The 17,488-nt window shown below is 40.5% G+C and overlaps 2 protein-coding genes across 25 annotated transcripts in view; one reads left to right on the plus strand and one right to left on the minus strand.

The window, feature by feature from the left end:
- Positions 1–5,568, minus strand: part of FARS2 (phenylalanyl-tRNA synthetase 2, mitochondrial) — a 371,424-nt gene extending 365,856 nt beyond the window's left edge. For 3 of the 4 annotated variants that reach the window (XM_037893197.2, XM_043540164.1, XM_043540165.1), the window contains exons 1-2: positions 5,430–5,568; positions 2,999–3,092 (exon numbers count right to left, since the gene is read on the minus strand). In XM_037893197.2, coding sequence (XP_037749125.1) covers positions 2,999–3,028 — 30 coding nt within the window. In that variant the 5' untranslated portion in view covers positions 3,029–3,092; positions 5,430–5,568. Of the gene's footprint in view, positions 1–2,998; positions 3,093–5,363 lie in introns of all 4 variants that reach the window. The other variant, XM_037893195.2, reaches the window with a different exon arrangement.
- Positions 5,569–5,587: 19 nt separating this feature from the next.
- LYRM4 (LYR motif containing 4) overlaps positions 5,588–17,488 on the plus strand; it is a 150,301-nt gene continuing 138,400 nt past the window's right edge. For 19 of the 21 annotated variants that reach the window (XR_006288705.1, XR_005224417.1, XR_005224418.1 and 16 more), the window contains exon 1: positions 5,663–5,790. Coding sequence is in view for 15 of the 21 variants with exons in the window: in XM_043540175.1 (XP_043396110.1) it covers positions 5,705–5,790 (86 nt within the window). In the remaining 6 variants the exon portion in view is untranslated. Of the gene's footprint in view, positions 5,791–17,488 lie in introns of all 21 variants that reach the window. The other 2 variants (XR_006288706.1, XM_043540173.1) reach the window with 2 other exon arrangements.

Raw genomic sequence — 17,488 nt, forward strand, 5'->3', positions numbered from 1 at the left:
GCTGGCCTGGGGGTGGAGAAGGAATGAGAGAGGAGCTGGAGGAAAGGGAGCAGAGGGTAGAGTGGAGCTGCAGCTGGGGCTGAGCTAGGGCTGGAGCTGGGCTAGATGATATTCCCTCCTTCCATCCCGTGGGGGCTGACTTGGGTCCCGCCGTGCGCCCCCCACAACATTCCTCTGTACCCCCCTTGGGGGGCACACCCCACAGCTTAGTGACCAAAGCTCTAGTTCCAATGACTGAAAGGAAACTAAATTGAGATGGAGTCATCACTGCACTAGTCTGTAAATCTACTTTTACTTACCTAACCTTTTCCAAGCCTTCCAAACTAGATTTTACTGGCTAAATGAAGATTGCAGGTTTTTTTAAGATCTCTTAAATATATGAATGAAGAAACAAAAAGTGTGGTTGTCTCAGAATTTTAGGAAGAATGTTATAAAGAATCTGCAAATAAAAATGGAAAATTCCATTTTAATATGTGTTTAGCGTACCTGTTGCCCAGACCAAGAGAAGTATACAGCACAAAGACAATAAAAACCCTTCATTTCTTTTGTTCGTATTCCCTTAATTCACACAGCCAACCTACAATGCTTCATTCTGTGACCTATAGCTACCAAGGAAACCCCAAGGAGTATGGTGCTGGCCATGAAAGTTCAGTTAATTGCATTTCTGTAGAACAATTTAAAGTTTCTTAGAACAATTTTAATTTTGTTTTTAACATAGAAGAATGTTTGAGAAGGTGCTATATGTAATTAAACAAAAGTGAAATGTATTTTAAATTGCTTGTATGCTTTTCACAAGACCCAAAGGATAGCCAAAAGAAAACAACTTGTGTGTGTGCAGTGTATAAATATAGACAGAGAGAGGTTATTCTACAGTCAATATTGCATTATTTATCTGTATTATTTACACACAAAGCATTATTTTATAAACACACTATAAACTGGGTCAGAAATGTAGCTGATGGAATTAAGAAAACTCAAGCACCGGTGCAGGTTAAATATCAGTTTAATCAGTGAAAATGGTGCACCACAAACACACCTTTTCTGAAGACAAACTAATTCACTATTTAAATAGCATGTAATAGATAGACCGTAATGTTAGAAACACTGCGATACCAAATAATACATATTGGTGATATTATATTAAAAAAATCAATCATAGATACTGGTGTGATATAAACAACAATGCGCTAGTAGTGACAAAACTACCAGCAGAGCTGGAAGTTGGAGCCATTCTATTTGAAGGTCCGGAAAAATCTGGATGCTTACAGTGCAGACGAGAGAAAAGTGGAGGCTGATGGTGCGGCTGTGGTGAAGAAGCGATAACCCACAGAGCAGAGGAGGGTAAATCTAGGACTTATTAAATAAACAAGGAGAACCTAGTAACTGAATTATAACCTCATAATTCACAGTTAACTGTTTATTCATGAGCAATACACTTTAGAGGAGCCGTGTGTGTGCAGACAACAGGTAACATATACCCTTTGTCAGAGCCAACTCCAACAAAGCTGGGACCTCTTGCAAAATCTTGGGCCCACAACTTCAAGACTAAATGCAGATGACCTCTCTCCACCTATTAAACTCCCATGTAAACTCAGTCTCAGGAGAGGGTGTATGTCCTTGCAGAAAGAATAAGGAAAATGGTGGATGGAAGTTTCCTGTTAAACAGAAAGAGACAGAGGGAAACCTTTGCTACACTTCCCAGGGACATTTTTCCCAAGAGTCCTTATGCTATCGCCCTGCCTCAACGCTCTCAAACAGCACAAAGCAAATCATACTCAACACCACGTGACACCAGACCACAAGCAGGAGTCATCACATTATCATAATTTAATAGATTTATGGAGGCTAAAGCCAGAAGGGATCATCCAATCATCTAATCTGACCTCCTGCACATCACAGGCCATTACATTTCATCCAACTATCCCCATATTAAGCCCAAAGAATGCATAGATTTCAAGGCCTGAAGGGACCACTGTGATCATGCAGTCTGATCTCCTGTACCACACAGGTCATAGAACTTTCCCAAAATAATTCCTAGAACATACCTTTTAGAAAAACATCCCATCGTGATTTAAAAATTATTTGTGAAAGAGAATCCACCAGGACCCATGGTAAATTTCCCAATGGTTAATTACTCTCACTGCCAAAAATTTACACCTTATTTTCAGTCTGAAGTTGTCTAGTTTCAACTTCCAGCCATTGGATCATGTTATATCTTTCTCTGCTAGACTGAAGAGCCCATTATTAATTATTTGTTCCCTATGTAGATACTTATAGATTGTAATTAAGTTATTCCCTAACATTTTCTTAGTTAAGCTAAATAGATTGAGCTCTTTGGCATACAGGCATGTTTTCTAACCCTTTAATATTCTTGTGGCTTTTCTCTGAATCCTCTCCAATTTATCAACACCCTTGAATTGTGGGCACCAGAACTGGAAACAGTATTCCAGCAGGGGTCACACCATGCCAAATATAGCAGTAAAATAACCTCTCTACTCTTATTCAAGAATTCCCTGGTTTATCCATCCCAGGATTTGTAACTTTAGTTAGACCAAAGCATTTCAGTCCTCATGAAACTAAACTGTGTGCGATAAACTGAGAACAGGAGAGACCAAGGTGCTAGCAATGCCCAAAGGGCCCTGCAATAATAGCGCATTGATTAGGCGAGATATGACCAAATATGCCCATAATCCATGGTGTTCCCACAATGTGGAGCCTTCCTGTGACTGTAGGTTTGGCAACGTTGTCTGAATCAGCCATAGGCCTTTATGATTGAAATTACTGAACTTTGAAAGCAGTTCAAAGAAGTACAAGTAGCATTGGACTGATATTAGTTATTGACTCCCGGATCATCCTGCCCCTCTCCTACCATGCAACCTTTCAACTGCCCAACCTCTCCCTCTGGCATTGCCTTCTCAACTTTCACTTCAATAATCCCTTCCTCTCCCCAACTTCAACCCAAAGAGCCCCTTAATAGTTTGTAATATAAAGAACTAACCTGACTTCTGGCTGCCAATACTCTGTCCATGTGGTTTGAATGTTACACCCTTTCTGCTGTCCTTCTTATGGGTTTGTCTTTCAAGGACTCGAGTCTGCAACCATTTAAGAACAAAAGAAATTTTATGCATGACAGCAGTCCTATTAAATTCAACAGGGTTACTTATTTGCATAAAGTTACTCTGGTGTGCAAGTGTTTGCAACATTGGAGCCTTAGGACAGTGGTTCTCCACCAAAGGTACGCAGACCCCTGGGGGTACGCAGAGGTCTTCCAGGGGATATATCAATTCATCTAGATATTTGCCTAATTTTACAACAGGATACATAAAAAGCACTAGTGAAGTCAGTACAGACTAAAATTTCACAATGACTTGTTTATACTGCTCTATATACTAGACACTGAAATGTGAGTACAATATTTATATTTCAATTGATTTATAATTATATGGTAAAAATGAAAAAGTAAGCAATTTTTCAGTAATAGGGTACTGTGACACTTTTCAGAGTAACAGGCATGTTAGTCTGTATTCGCAAAAAGAAAAGGAGTACCTGTGGCACCTTAGAGACTAACCAATTTATTTGAGCACTTCATCCAATGAAGTGAGCTGTAGCTCACGAAAGCGTATGCTCAAGTAAATTGGTTAGTCTCTAAGGTGCCACAAGTACTCCTTTTCTTTTTGTGACACTTTTGTATTTTTATGTTTGATTTTGTAAGCAAGTAGTTTTTAAGTGGGGTGAAACTTGGGGGGTACACAAGGCAAATCTGATTCCTGAAAGAGATACAGTAATCTGAAAAGGCTGAGCCACTGCCTTAGGACATGCGTTTAACTTTAACAATTCTAAAAGTCTAATTAGGTTCAACTTTCCAAATGCAGGATACCGTGTTTTGGTTAAGAAGTACCCTTCAAATATGTGACAGAGAAGTCTATCACAAGCCATTTAAAGACACTGATTCTGCATGGAGAACCAAAGAGACACACTCTTGTTGAGGTCAGTGGCAAAGGTGTTGGAACAATTTCTACAGTGGAGGTGCTGAGAGCCATGGATCCAAACTGTAAACCCTGTATATGATGGAAACCACTTCAAGCCAGGGGGTGCAGTAGCACCCCAGCACTCCTAGTTTCAGCACCTAGGGTCTGTGGAGTGCCGGGCGGGCACAGGGGTCAACCTGCATGGTTCTCAATGCACAATTGGGATTTAAGTGAGGGAACTTTCAAATAATTATGAGTAAGGATTCAGTCCTGCAAACATTTACACATATGTATAAATGTTTTCAAGATTTCCCCAGTCCTGCAATCAGGTTTGAAATCAGACCCTTGCTGAACCAAATTTAAAGCTGGTTTAATTTTTCAGGAAAATTTCCTCACTATTGACAAGGCCTGTGGGCTTGACTGTGGTCTCCCGCCAGTACAAATCAAGAGTAGTTTCACGGGAGTTACAGCAGAATAAATCTGATGTGCATTAGTAAATAAGCAAGAAAAGCACAAAAATAGGGTGTTTTAGGAGCTTCAAAGATGTGCAGGGGAAAGTCTCTCTTTTCAATATTTTGTTTGCAGGATTAATAATGTGCATGGGACAGAGTGCTCTGGTTTCTAATGACCTAGCAAACACCGTGTAACATTTCCTTACGAGAAACAGGAAGTGAACATCTACAATGAAGATTGTAGAGCTGGTTGAAAAATTGAAAAGATTTTGTGGGATACTTTGAAAGCTTCCATTTTGCAGGGACCAGTTTTCCATGAAACTTTGAGACTTTCTAAAAAAAAAATACATATTTTTAGCCAAAATCTTGTTGGCTAAACTGAACTTTTAGCAATGAAAATGTTAGGCAGCACCTTGAAACACAATTTTGATAGAAGTTATGATTTATAAAATGGATAAAAACATCATGTTGCCTGAAAAAAATAACAAAGAGGTGACCAGTTTTTCCTGAGCAGGTCCGCACGGGGGAGAATACATTCACTATTCATCAGAACACTTTTCACTTAACACAAGTATCGGAGGGGTAGCCGTGTTAGTCTGTATCTACAAAAACAACACAGCTTCTACCCGCTTTCACCCTCTGGGAGGCAGGGAGCAGAGTTAAGGGTCTTTGTTCTGAGCACTTCACTGTGCAACCTGGGCCCAATGCTCCCTGTGTCCCTAAATACATCAAACAGGAACACAGCAATATTCATAACGCGGGGGGTGGGGGGAAGGTTGGGGGATGTCTCAGGCCCAGAGCAGCCCCTCGGGGGAGGCTGTGAACGCCCATCCCCGTGGCCGGGAGGCTGCCCGCTAGAGGCAGGGCTGCACACAGGGAACCACGCGGCGGCAGCGACCCTAGGAAGCGCCTCTGGCCCCTGCAGCGTCTGGGCCCCCCCTACCTGCGCCCCGCCGGGGACCGTGTCCCCACGTGGGGCCCCGCGCGGACCCTCCCAGCCGCCACTCACCGTCCCCCTCAGCTCTCTCGCCCCGCGGGCTCGCCGCTGTAGCTGCCCGAGCCCCGCCTGACACGCCGCGAGCGGAGGCCGCCGGCCGGGACCGAGGCGCAGGGTGCCGACCAGCAGAGCCGGAGCCGGGCAGGGGGCGGCCCCGGTTCCCGCCCCGCCCCGGGGTCCCCGCGCCCCAGCCCGGGGCTGAGGCGGCCGCACTGAGCTCAGGCTCCTGCGCGGGCGGGCGGGAGGGAGAAGGGGCCTTCGACCGAGGACCCGCCTGCGCCAGCAACATGGCGGCGTCCAACCGGACCCAGGTGCTGCGGCTGTACCGGGCCCTGCTGCGGGCGAGCCAGCGCTTCACCGCCTACGGTTACAGGTGGGGCACGGCCAGGGGAGACACGTGCCCGGGAACCTGCTGAGGGGTGGGGGAGGTCGGAGTCCCCCCAGGTCCCTGCGCTTTGGAGGAGCGGGAGGGGGGGCCTAGGTTCTGTCCCCCACCCCCCGGCTCTGTGTTCTCTGGCGGGGGGCGCAGCTCAGGTTCCAGGCCCCTTCTGGCGGGGGGGCCCGGCTACAGGCCCGTTCCCCCTCCTCTCCCCCCCCCCCGCCATGCGTTCTCCTGGGATGGAGGTACAGGCCAGGTTCTCTTTCTCGGGCCTCCTGCATGAGGGTGGGAGAGACAAACCACTTTCTCCTGTAGGCCCACTTAACGTCCCTGGGTGTGGGGAGCACAGCCGGGTTCCGCACTCAACAGCTCTTCCTCCAGGGGGAGCCTCAGCCTGGCACTGGGTGGGAGCCGAGCCCGGGTTCTCTAACGCCCAACTGAGCCCCCTGTATTCCACAGGGGAAGGGCACCCAGATTGGGTTCCATCCTTTGAGCCATTTTTTTCTGCCCCAAGTGCTGGACGTGTGGCCGTCTCTTCCCCCCGTTGTATGGGGTTTATGGGACGGCTGCATGCCAGACCCTGGCCTTTCACCAAGAGGACATGTCTAGGTTACTAGGGAACAACTGGTTAGCTCTGTACCTGATATTACTTCTAGCTACCCAGTCCACTTACTGATCGCAATGATGATAGGAAGTTAATTGGAGGAGTTCCTTTATTTTAGATAAGACTTTCAGTTCTGGTCCTTCTTACGTTCATGTACCACCCTCATGTTAACCATTTTAAAGCATAGAAATTATGATAAGATCCACTTATATTGGATTCTTGCTAGTTTTCACGTAGAGATGCAGTCTTTCCCTTTCTTCAGTGAAATGTCTTGGTTTTGATTAGTCTGTCTCTAAATACAGTAAAATGGGAAATATTGTCTAAAAACAATTTTTGCTATATTTATGAATTTGAAAACACTAAAAACAATGGCAACTTCTCGCAATACGCAAACAGTAGCATTTGCCTGCAGACCATCTGGAAGCAAGAAAACAATTCTACCTGTTGGGTTTTTTTTTTTAATAAGACACCCATCAGTGAAGTATATGAGCACGTAACTAAAATGAGACGCTGGTAGTCTCTTCTGTTTTTAAGATAAACAGTTCTACAGCATCTTTAGGACTCACATAATATGGTATTGTGGTATCTTAGCACAAATTTCATAAGGAATTACATTTATTCTGAAGGATAAAATGCTAAAAGTTAAACTCACTGTTTCATGGATTTAGTGGGAGGATTTTTTAAGAACATATACTGTTGCTTATGAGTCTATGCATTGAGTGTGAATCGTCTGCTACCCTTTCCCTATTTTACAGTCTTACATTTTTTCCAGAAATGTTTACATTTAGAGTCAGACATGGAGTCGAATATTTTTGTATTGCTTCTGTCTTGCCTATTTATGAATGGCAATGTACATGTTTTCATAAACATATTCTGAACTTGGTCTCCCGATACCACAGTTCCTTCTTCCAATCCAAAAGTTATTTTGTTGCCATCACTGTGAAGAGTAATGTTAGTTTCAGAGTTACTGAGCTCATTACTGATAAGCTTTAGAATAATAATGCACAGGATCATCTCCAGAGTCTGGCAATAAAAATTATGCAGTGCTCTGAAGCCCAGATGTGTGGGCCATGTTTTAATAGCAGGAGAGAATTTAGTAGATAGTAAGTAATTTCATGTCTGCTAGTCTGCATGCATGTGGCCTAAAGAATAAAGTGTGATTTAAGACGGTAGGAAAAGAATCAGAAGGTGGAAGATGATGTTGAGGTGTCTAATAGCAATATACTTGGTAGGAAGCATCTATGGTTTTTTATTTGGTAAATAACTTGTTGCATAGGTGTGTTTTTCTTGGGTTTTAAGTAAAAAATCAATATTACAAAGGTCTCAGCAGACACTTGCAACAAGTGTAAAATATAGTTTTTGATTTTAGTTCAAATTTGGATAAATTCAAGATCTGGAGAATCGGGGCTTACCTATAGAAGAACAGGAAAACACTGTGAAGAACTAAAAATGTCTTAATTAACATAAAGATCTTCTAAAAGGAAAACATTGTGCTTCCTGCTTTCCCCCAAAAGTCTGGTCCTTTATAGAAGGTGCCAGATGGGCCAAAAATGAAGGAGTGAGGGTTAAATTGCTGCACTCTGAGACCATTTGCAGGCATAAGACCAGAGTAAAAAGAGAGTAGTCCAAAGAAGCTGCTTACAGATTTTGAGGCCTTGCACCCCAAAGTTCAGAAGGATCAGAGGGAAATGAAAGAGGAACTTGTTCATAGTTTATTACATTAAACTTGAAGTGGGTGTCCATTTACTTTGTAAACATTTGCAGAAATTATCAGCTGATATCATTTATTATTTTTATATTGCAAATTATGTACTGGGCTCCCTACAGATTTACATACTTTAAAAATTAATCTTGTTGAGGGGCTTTCTTGTGCATGCAAAAAATAAAATAAAAGACTACACCTTTCCTGCCCAAGGGGGGAAATGAGGGAAGGAAGTAGTCTTTGGTGGGGAATTTGAGAGTAGATAAAGATTTACTGTGACCCCCAAATTGTGAAAAACAAATAATAAACAGCCTTCCACATGCACTTAGTCAAGGAGGCTATAAGATTCTGCCAGCTAAGACATAGAATTGAGTGGTGTTAATAAATTGATCATACTGATTATGATAGTCTTAAAAAATTCTTCTGTACTCTCTCAAATAAAAAAAGCAAAATTATTAGTTTTCATGCTGTAGAAAAATGTTTTTATGAGAGAAAATTGTTGTTGTAGCATGCTGTTTGAATGTTGTTTAAATCAATAATCTACCTCTGGTTGAATGTTCTGAAATTTATGATTCTGCTTCAAGCAAACTTCCAGTTGTTTTGGTTATTTTTGTGTTTTGTTTTATGAAACATTATTAAGTTGTCACATTTTGCATCTATTTTAATATCCCCATTCCTCTTCCTTTCTTTGCGCTTCCAGCCCATTCTCCTGGTGTTTGTGTTCTCCCTTTGCTCCTATCTGTAGTATCAGTGTCTGACACGTTTGCATGTTTTAGTAAAAAGTAATTGCTTTCTCCCCTGTTGGCTAGGTACAAGTGCTCCAGACCTTGGTTTTATTCTGTTTTGTAACATAGTCTGATATAGACTAAAACTGATAATGCAAAAACAGAATGCCACATGCTATCTCTTGATCCATTGTTTATATGTAGTAAATCTTTCTGACCCTACATGAATAATGGGGATAAATTAAGTATCTAGAATCAGTCAATTATATCTTCTCTGCTACCCTGAAACTTGAAATATAATTCAAGGTAAATTGAAAAACTGGGACTTAGATTAAACAAGGATGTGAGAGGAAAGCGAGAAAATCATTCTCCCGCTGGTGAAAATCTTGGTTTTCTACATTCTGTGGATCAGCCTTGTCAATCAGTTTACCAAAATTTGATCTGCTAGTCTTTGAGTTTTATATTTTTTTAAAAGGATGATTTTATAACATCAAGAGATTAAATTGAGACAGTGTTTATGGGCTTCCTCTGACCTAGGTGTTCTCTAGGTTTCTGATACATGGGAGGTTAGTGAAGTTAAGGTCTCCAGGGTCTACTCCTGGTTCTTCCACTGATTCCAGTTTGGGCAAATTACTTAATTGTCTGTACCTCAATTTACCCATTTCTAAAGGTGATATAGTCACCTACTTCACCAGGATGTTGCGAGACTTGTATTTGGAAAGTGGAATTTGTCATTCAGCGTTCTCCTGTGTAAGTTTTGATTGGTGAGTGCCAGATCTCCTGTGAATAAGACTGATGTTCTTGAGTCTTGATTCATAGAATGTTGCTTGTATCTAATGTATCATTGGGTCCCGTTTCGATGGTGACATCAATCCTATGTTGAAACAGCTGGTACCAGCACAGTATGTCCATGATCCATCAACTTGTGCAGAAAAAAGTGCTGAGAAATTAATGACATTTTTATCCTGCATTCAGTCCAGTAGTCAACAATGGACACTAATTTATTTGAGCAGTTGGCCATTTTTAGTGCCTCAAAGGCCTAATGCAAATTCTGGTGGTGCATAGAGCTGTTAATGTGCCTGTTCTCATCTTTGGATTTAGGCTTTGGATATTTGGGCCATCCCTAATAGTGGCCTGGCCATTAATTTGTGTGTGTCGGTGCACAAGTTCATGAATCTAATGAAAGAGTGAGCCAGTTTCTTTTCATGCATCAGCAGAACTGTAAGCCATAATAAAGACTAGAATATCTTTATTCCTGGTTATAGATAGGGCCCTACCAAATTCACAGTCCATTTTGGTCAATTTCACAGTCACAAGATTTAAAAAATAAAAAATTTCATTATTTCAGCTATTTAAATCTGAAATTTCAAGGTGGTGTAATTGTAGGGGTCCTGACCCTTAAAGGAGTTGGGCTGTGTGACCGGGGTCCCAGTGGGGGACAGATGAGGTCACTCAATTAGGGTGACTGCAAAGAATGGGGCAGATAATCCCCAAAGCTGGTGAATATTTTAAATAGATTAGATTTACCAAGCCAGCATAAAACAGCTTCTTTATTACCTCACTGGTTGCCCGGAAGCCAAAGCACAGTTCCCTTGAAGTAACCCAGCCTCAGGCCTCCATCCAGGTACCCAAGTCAAATATGATGAAGCTTTCTGAAAATCTTACTTCATCATATAAAATAAAAGATTCTACCAATCCCAAAGGACCGGACACATTACCTCCCAGGTTAATGAATCTTCCAGATCTTACCCAAATACATGTATACAGCCAATTCTTATTAACTAAACTACAATGTATTAAAAAACAAAAGAGAGAGAGAATATGGGTAAAAGATCAGCATCCATATAGATGTGAGTTCAATTCTTGAGGTTCAGATTCACAGCAGAAATGGTGAGCTTTGTAGTTGCAACGAGTTCTTTCAGAAATAGTCCATAGATTATAGTCCAGTGTTTATATTTCAGGGTGGTCCAGTCAGCATTGGGATCTCCGTCCTTGTGGCTTAGGCTTCCCCTGCATGAAACCTCAAGCAGATCTGAGATAAAAAGGATCAAGACCCAAGGATCTTTTATACAATTTCAGGTCTTCCTTGACAAGTTGTAGTCCCTCGGGCAACAATAGGGAATCAGGGCATCTTTGAAGTGGATCCATCACTGGTACTTAGCTATACCAATTAACATAAGACAAATGCCTGTTCCTCCACCATTCACTGGTGATTTGCTATACATTTCAAAGAGAGATGAATACAGAGATATCCCATGTTAACAATCCGTTTAAATACTAGGATGTTCTTTTGATCTCTGAATTATCAGAATACAGCATAGACAAGGACTGTTGATTACATTGTTGAGCATTACCCATACATATGTAAATACACAAAAACACAAACATTATCTCCCCACATATCTTTAAGGGTTGAATCTGAGTAATTTATTTTGCAGGATGTTTAATCCTTTCTGGCCATGCGTCACAGGGGGGTCGCAAGGCTATTGTAGGAGGGATGCAGTACTGCTACCCTTATTTCTGTGCTGCTGCCGGCACTGCCTGGAGAGCAGCGGTTACTGGTTGGGAGCCCAGCTCTGAAGGCAGAGCCGCTGCCAGCAACAGCACAGAAGTAAGGATGGCATAGTATGCTATCTCCACCCTTACTTCTGCGCTGCTACCTGCAGAGCTGGACCCTTAGTCAGAAACTGCCACTGTCCAGCCACCCAGTTCTGAAGGCAGCAGTGCAGAAGTAGGGGTGGCATGATATGGTATTGCCACTCTTATTTCTGTGCTGCTGTTGGTGGGCGCTGGCTTCAGAGCTAGGCGCCCGGCTAACAGCCACCACTCTCCAGCTGCCCAGGTCTGAAGGCAGCAGAAAAATAAGGCAATACTGCCACCCCCCTAAAATAACCTTTGTGACCCCCCTGCAACTCCCTTTTGGGTCAGGAGAAACACTGGTCTCCTCCATGAAATCTGTATGGTATAGGGTAAAAGCATACAAAAGACCAGATTTCATGGGGGGGGAGACCAGATTTCATGGTTCATGATGCATTTTTCATGGCCATGGATTTGGTAGGGCCCTAGTTGTATAGATGTTTGCAGTGTTGTAGTTGCATTCGTCCCAGGATATCAGGGACACAAGGTGGATGAGGTAATCTTTATTGGACCAACTTCTGTTGGTGAAAGAGACAAGCTTCTAAGCTATACAGAGCTGAAGCTTATTTCCTAGTCCTAGACCTCCTCACTCCCTGCATATCAATTCAACTTTAATAATTACTTTCCTAGCAACTTGGCAATACATTTCTGTCATAAAAGTTTAAATTATTCCCCTAGATAAACTTCAAACTGTAGTTTTCAGTGGAAAAAAAGGTGAGACAAAAAACCAAAACCTGAATCATCTAAGCAGCTGAAGGGGGAGACTGAAGGCCACGGCAAAATCTAGACCAGGATATCGCAGCACTGAAAGAATTCCTCACAGACCAATTGGATTCAATCTCAAAAGATATTTATGCCATCTCTAAAGATGTATGTGACATAGAATCCTGAATAGCTCACTTGGAAAATGAGCTACCAAAGACTGCCATTGAAATCAGGGAAATTAAAGAAGAAACTGTGTCTTTAATTCTTAGACTACACCACCTGGAAGAAAAACAGAATGACCTAGAAAACAGATCTCGAAGAAACAACTTTTGCCCCTTGGGTATTGTTGAGGGTCTAGAGGGGAAGAATATTATCAGCTTTCTTCAGAAGCTGCTCCCTGACATACTTAAATTGGACCCCTAGCTGCCCCCATTAGATATTGAAAAGGCTCATTGAATGCCTGGTACTAGAAGGCAGGAGTCTGGCAAGCCCAGACCTGTCTTCAAGCTGCTGAAGTTTAATGATAAAGTAATGTTAATGAATGCTGCCAGAAAAGCTGAAATCCTGATCTACAAAGACCACAACATTTCTTTTTTTCTGACTTCTCAGCTGAGCTTAACAAAAGAAAGGCTGCATTCAGTGGCATAAAGCAAATCCTGAGGGTACCAACGTCAGATACAGCATCAAGTACCCATCCACTTTCACTATGGATTTAGCAGGCGCCACAAGATTTTTGCAAAACCCCCTCTGAAGCTTGGCAGACATTTCAAAGACAGATTAGATTTGACCAAAAATAGCAGTCTCTTTTTTTCATCATGAAAAGCATACCTCAACAAGTTTAAAAATCAGTTTTTCCTATGCATCCTTGTAGATAACGGTATTATTCACTTACATAATCTTCCAGCTCCTAGCAGATAACCAGCTAGATTGAACTCTTCTGTTGATCTCCTTTGGAACTGAGCAATACAATAACAACAACTGTATAGTACTGCAATGCATAGAGTAATAGTTTAATACTAAGATGGGGTTTATAGCACCATCCACTGACTGAAGTATTAGCTGCACTAACCATCACAACTTGCATGGATAGACAGAATCTCTTCACTAGCTCTATCTCTGATAGATTGTGTTTTGGTGACCACAGGTCGCATGGAAGTCAACATTCCTGATTTGTAGACTGTAACCTAAACCTTAAATTGCACTAGTTTTTATTCAATTTGTCCAGGGCATTTGAAATACTATGAGTATGATTTTATATTGTATTTTTCATATTCAGATTTTTTACTAATTTATATTTGATTTAACAAATCAATTGTAAACTTACACATGATGAGTCTGTATGTATTTGCATATACTTATGTGCAAGTATACATAAAATCTTCTGTACTTAGAATACATTATACATCTTCTAGGATGTAATGGTATTTACAGGGTAATATTTGACTTAAAATATATTTGTATTTCGAGATGTTTAGACTATTATTAGATAATATAGGGAGAGGAGAAGCAAATGGAACTGAAGCCATCAAGGATCTGAACATGTCCACACTGGCTTGTTTTAAGTCTGTTAATTTTTGTGTGTGTTCTGTTGCAAATATACTTTGGAAGACATATGAAATTTAACTGTAGAACTTTTTGTATACCTGAAACTCTTAGAGGCTCAATTAAAGGCATAAAATCATTCAAAACTAACCAGTATCTCATATTTATAAATACAGACCATATCCTAGAGATGTGGTTTTACATATTTCCACATTGATATTTATCTTAAGGTTGTATATCTTAATGTATCTTTTTAAAACTGTGCCATGAATGTTCTTAGTGTGTGCTCCTGGAAGGTGAGGGAACTTAACCTTCCAAAAGAATTAAAATCCTGAGACACCGCAGATTAAAAAAAAAAAAGTACCAAGTTGCTTTATTGCAGGAAACTCATCTAGCACAAATAGATGTCAGTAGAATCAAGATGTGGGCGGGTGTTGAGTTTCATTCCTCATTGAATTCTAAGAGCAGAGGCATATCCATCTTAATTCATTAAAGTATAAATTTTCAGTGCATACAGTCTTGGTTTGATCCTGAAGGAAGATACGTCTTCTTGAAGGCTGTTTCTCAAGAGTTAATTCTAGGACGCATGTATAATCGAAGTGGAGGTAATTCTGAATTTTTCAAATACATTGCAGACATTCTTTCTAATAAAAAAAAAAAGACATTCCTCTAATATTGGGAGGTGGTTGGATTTATCCAGCTGTCTATCTAGCATAATATTCCAATTATATGATACCCAGTTCTCAAAACACAATAGGCCAACCTTCATGATTCATGAATGAACTTGATTTAAAAAGATATGGAAATCGAGACACCCCAAAGAGCATGACTATTCATCTTACTCCAGAATTGACTTTTTTCTTGTGTCTTCAGAACTGATTTTAGCATGCCCAGAAGCAGCTATTGATGATATATTAATTTCAGATCATGCATCAATTATGCTTAACATAGATGCAGGTTACATATCATTGAAGTCTTCCAGGTGGAAGCTGAACACACTGCTATTAAAAAAATGCAACGTTTTGTTCCACAGTAGATTCAGTCATCTCTAACTTCATACAAGAAAATAAGCACTGACTTACCTGAGATACCATCTTTTGGGAAGCTATGAAAGTTACTTTAAAGGATGAATATAAAATATGCCTCCCTAAAGAAGAAAGAAAGAGACTCAAAGTTACTAGAATCTCTGGATAAGGAAATAAATGAGTTGCAGAGAAAGCATAAGACTGACCCAAATAATGAAAACCTCCTATGTTCTCTAATCAACACAGAATATAAATATAATGAATACTTATCCAGCCAAGTCGAATTTATACTCAACAGGATCAGTCAAAGATATTATGAATGGGAGATAAAGCAGGTAAACTACTTGCCAGAAGACTTAACATGGAACTAGCCAACAACAATATTTCTTCCTTATTACATGAAGACAGGAATGCAATCATTGAACCAATAAATGTAAATAATTTAAGCAGTTCTATCAAGCTTTATATAAATCAGACAACCAATTTGACTCTAATAAATTTGATCATTTCGTTGAAGGCCTACCTTTTATTACCCTAACTTCAGAACAAGTGTTGTTTATGGACAAAGCTAGCACAACACAAGATAAAACAGTCTGTTAAAAGATGTATGAATTCCAGCCAGGCTCCTAGGATGGACGGCTTTCCAGCAGATTTCTACAAAACATTTTGTAATCGGCTATCTTCTGTTCTTTCAGAGGTGTCACTGAAACATTCCAAAAATGAACTATTTCTCATGAGATGAGAACTGCTTTAATTACTTTATTATTAAAGAAGAACAAAGATGGTTGCATCTGTGGCGACTTCTGCCCCATATTTCTATTGAACATAGATTCAAAATAATTGCAAACGTTTTGGTGACACAACTGAATGTCATCTTTCCCTCAATTATACACACAGGTCAGGCTGGTTTCATTAAAGGAAGATTGGCTGCTGTTGATATGATAAAAATCTCTCACTTGGTCACAGTGTGAGGCAACATTGCCTCATGGTCCAGAAAGCTCAGATGTTCCCAAGACCCAGAGAAAGCCTTTGTTAGGTTTGAATGGCCTTATCTAATGGCTGTCCTTAAAAAAATTCAGATTTGGACCAATAATCCTGAATTGGGTCAGTGCATTATACAGCTCTCCCTTCGCTTCAGTGTCAGGTAATAGAATTATTTCTCCCACATTTCAGCTAGAAAGAGCACAAGAGGGCTGTCCCTTCTCACCCCTCCTTTTTAATGTTGCTGTTGAACCACTGGCAATGTACATACATCAGCACTCAGCCACTGAAGGTGTGACTATAAACAGGAAAGAATGCAAAATTAGCTTATATGCTGATGACATTTTTCTACAATTGAAGAATCCATTCTCATCAATCCCATCATTATTTAATTCAGCTGATGCTTTTGGAAAGATCTCTGGGTTTGCATTAACTGGAATAAATCACAAGCAATGAATATGTCCAAAAGACCAAATCCTTCTTAGTTTCAGAATTTTCCTGTTCAAATATGCAAGGAAATAACTTACTTGGGTGTTAAAATTTGTCCTAATCTTCCCAAAATTGTTTTGATAAATATGGACTATACATTAAAAAGACAAGGTGGGCATGGTAATATCTTTTATTGGACCAACTTCTGTTGGTGAGAGCGACAAGTTTTTGTCAAAAGCTTGTCTCTCTTAATCTTAACAGCAAAAGTGCCTCTTATCTTTCAAGTCTCTCCCTTTGCTCTTTGCCCAAATAAATAGTCTTATCATGCAATTTATATGGGATAAAAAACAACCTTGCTTGTCACAGAAAGCCCTTAAAAATCCTGGGCAACTGGAGGTGTGGGGTTGCCCAATTTGTGTCTATATTATCTAGCATTCCAAATGCATCCTATAGTAATGTGGTTCCCCTCCTGTAACTCTGTATACCGGCCTGGTTTGAGATAAAAAAAAGTTTAGATATACCATTTGGTTCCCTCTGTTCTTTTGTATATCTTAAGATGCTACCTACACCATTAAGGAAAAAATCCAATCTTTGCATCTACATGGGGCATACTGCAACGCATTAAGATGATTACAGCATCAACTCTTCTAATTCTCTTCTTGAATCACTATGGGATAACCCATGCTTCAGGATCAAAACCAGCCCTACACTTAAGATAATTTGGATAGAAAAAGGATTAACAAAAAAATAAATATATAATACAAGATGATAGACTGGACTTCAATTACATATGCAAAAAAATCAACTACTCCTGTGTGTCAGTTCCGTCTTTCAGCAACTATGCTCAAGGATTCATGCAAGGATAGGGGACAAATTGGTCTCACCTCTAAAAGAATTTGTTAAGAAATATTATAGATGTCTTAATGCTTTGCATTACCCTCTAAATCTCAGTCTCAAATTAAAATGGGGAAAAGGACTTTGCCTTCTATCACAAAAGAAACCTTGGAGGATATCTGGCTTAATGTGAAAGATTCTTCAAGTTCTTTATCCTTGCAATTCTTCCAGAACAAGATATTAAACGGGTAATACTGGACTCCAGGACATTTGTTTAATGCTAGATTAGCAACACACAGTGAATGTTGGAAACAGCCCCATGCCAACCTTTCACACATTCTCTATACCTGTCAAAAAATGTGTGTGTTCTGGAATACCATATTTAGTGCTCTCTCAAAAGCTTGAAGTGTTGCTATTTTTCCTTCTCCACGCTTGTGTTTTTTAGGGGTACTGGATGAATTGGTATTACCAGTTAACGTGAAGAAATGGATTGCGGTAACTATTTTAG

Source organism: Chelonia mydas, chromosome 2 (genome assembly GCF_015237465.2).
Source record: "Chelonia mydas isolate rCheMyd1 chromosome 2, rCheMyd1.pri.v2, whole genome shotgun sequence".
NCBI lineage: Eukaryota > Metazoa > Chordata > Testudines > Cheloniidae > Chelonia > Chelonia mydas.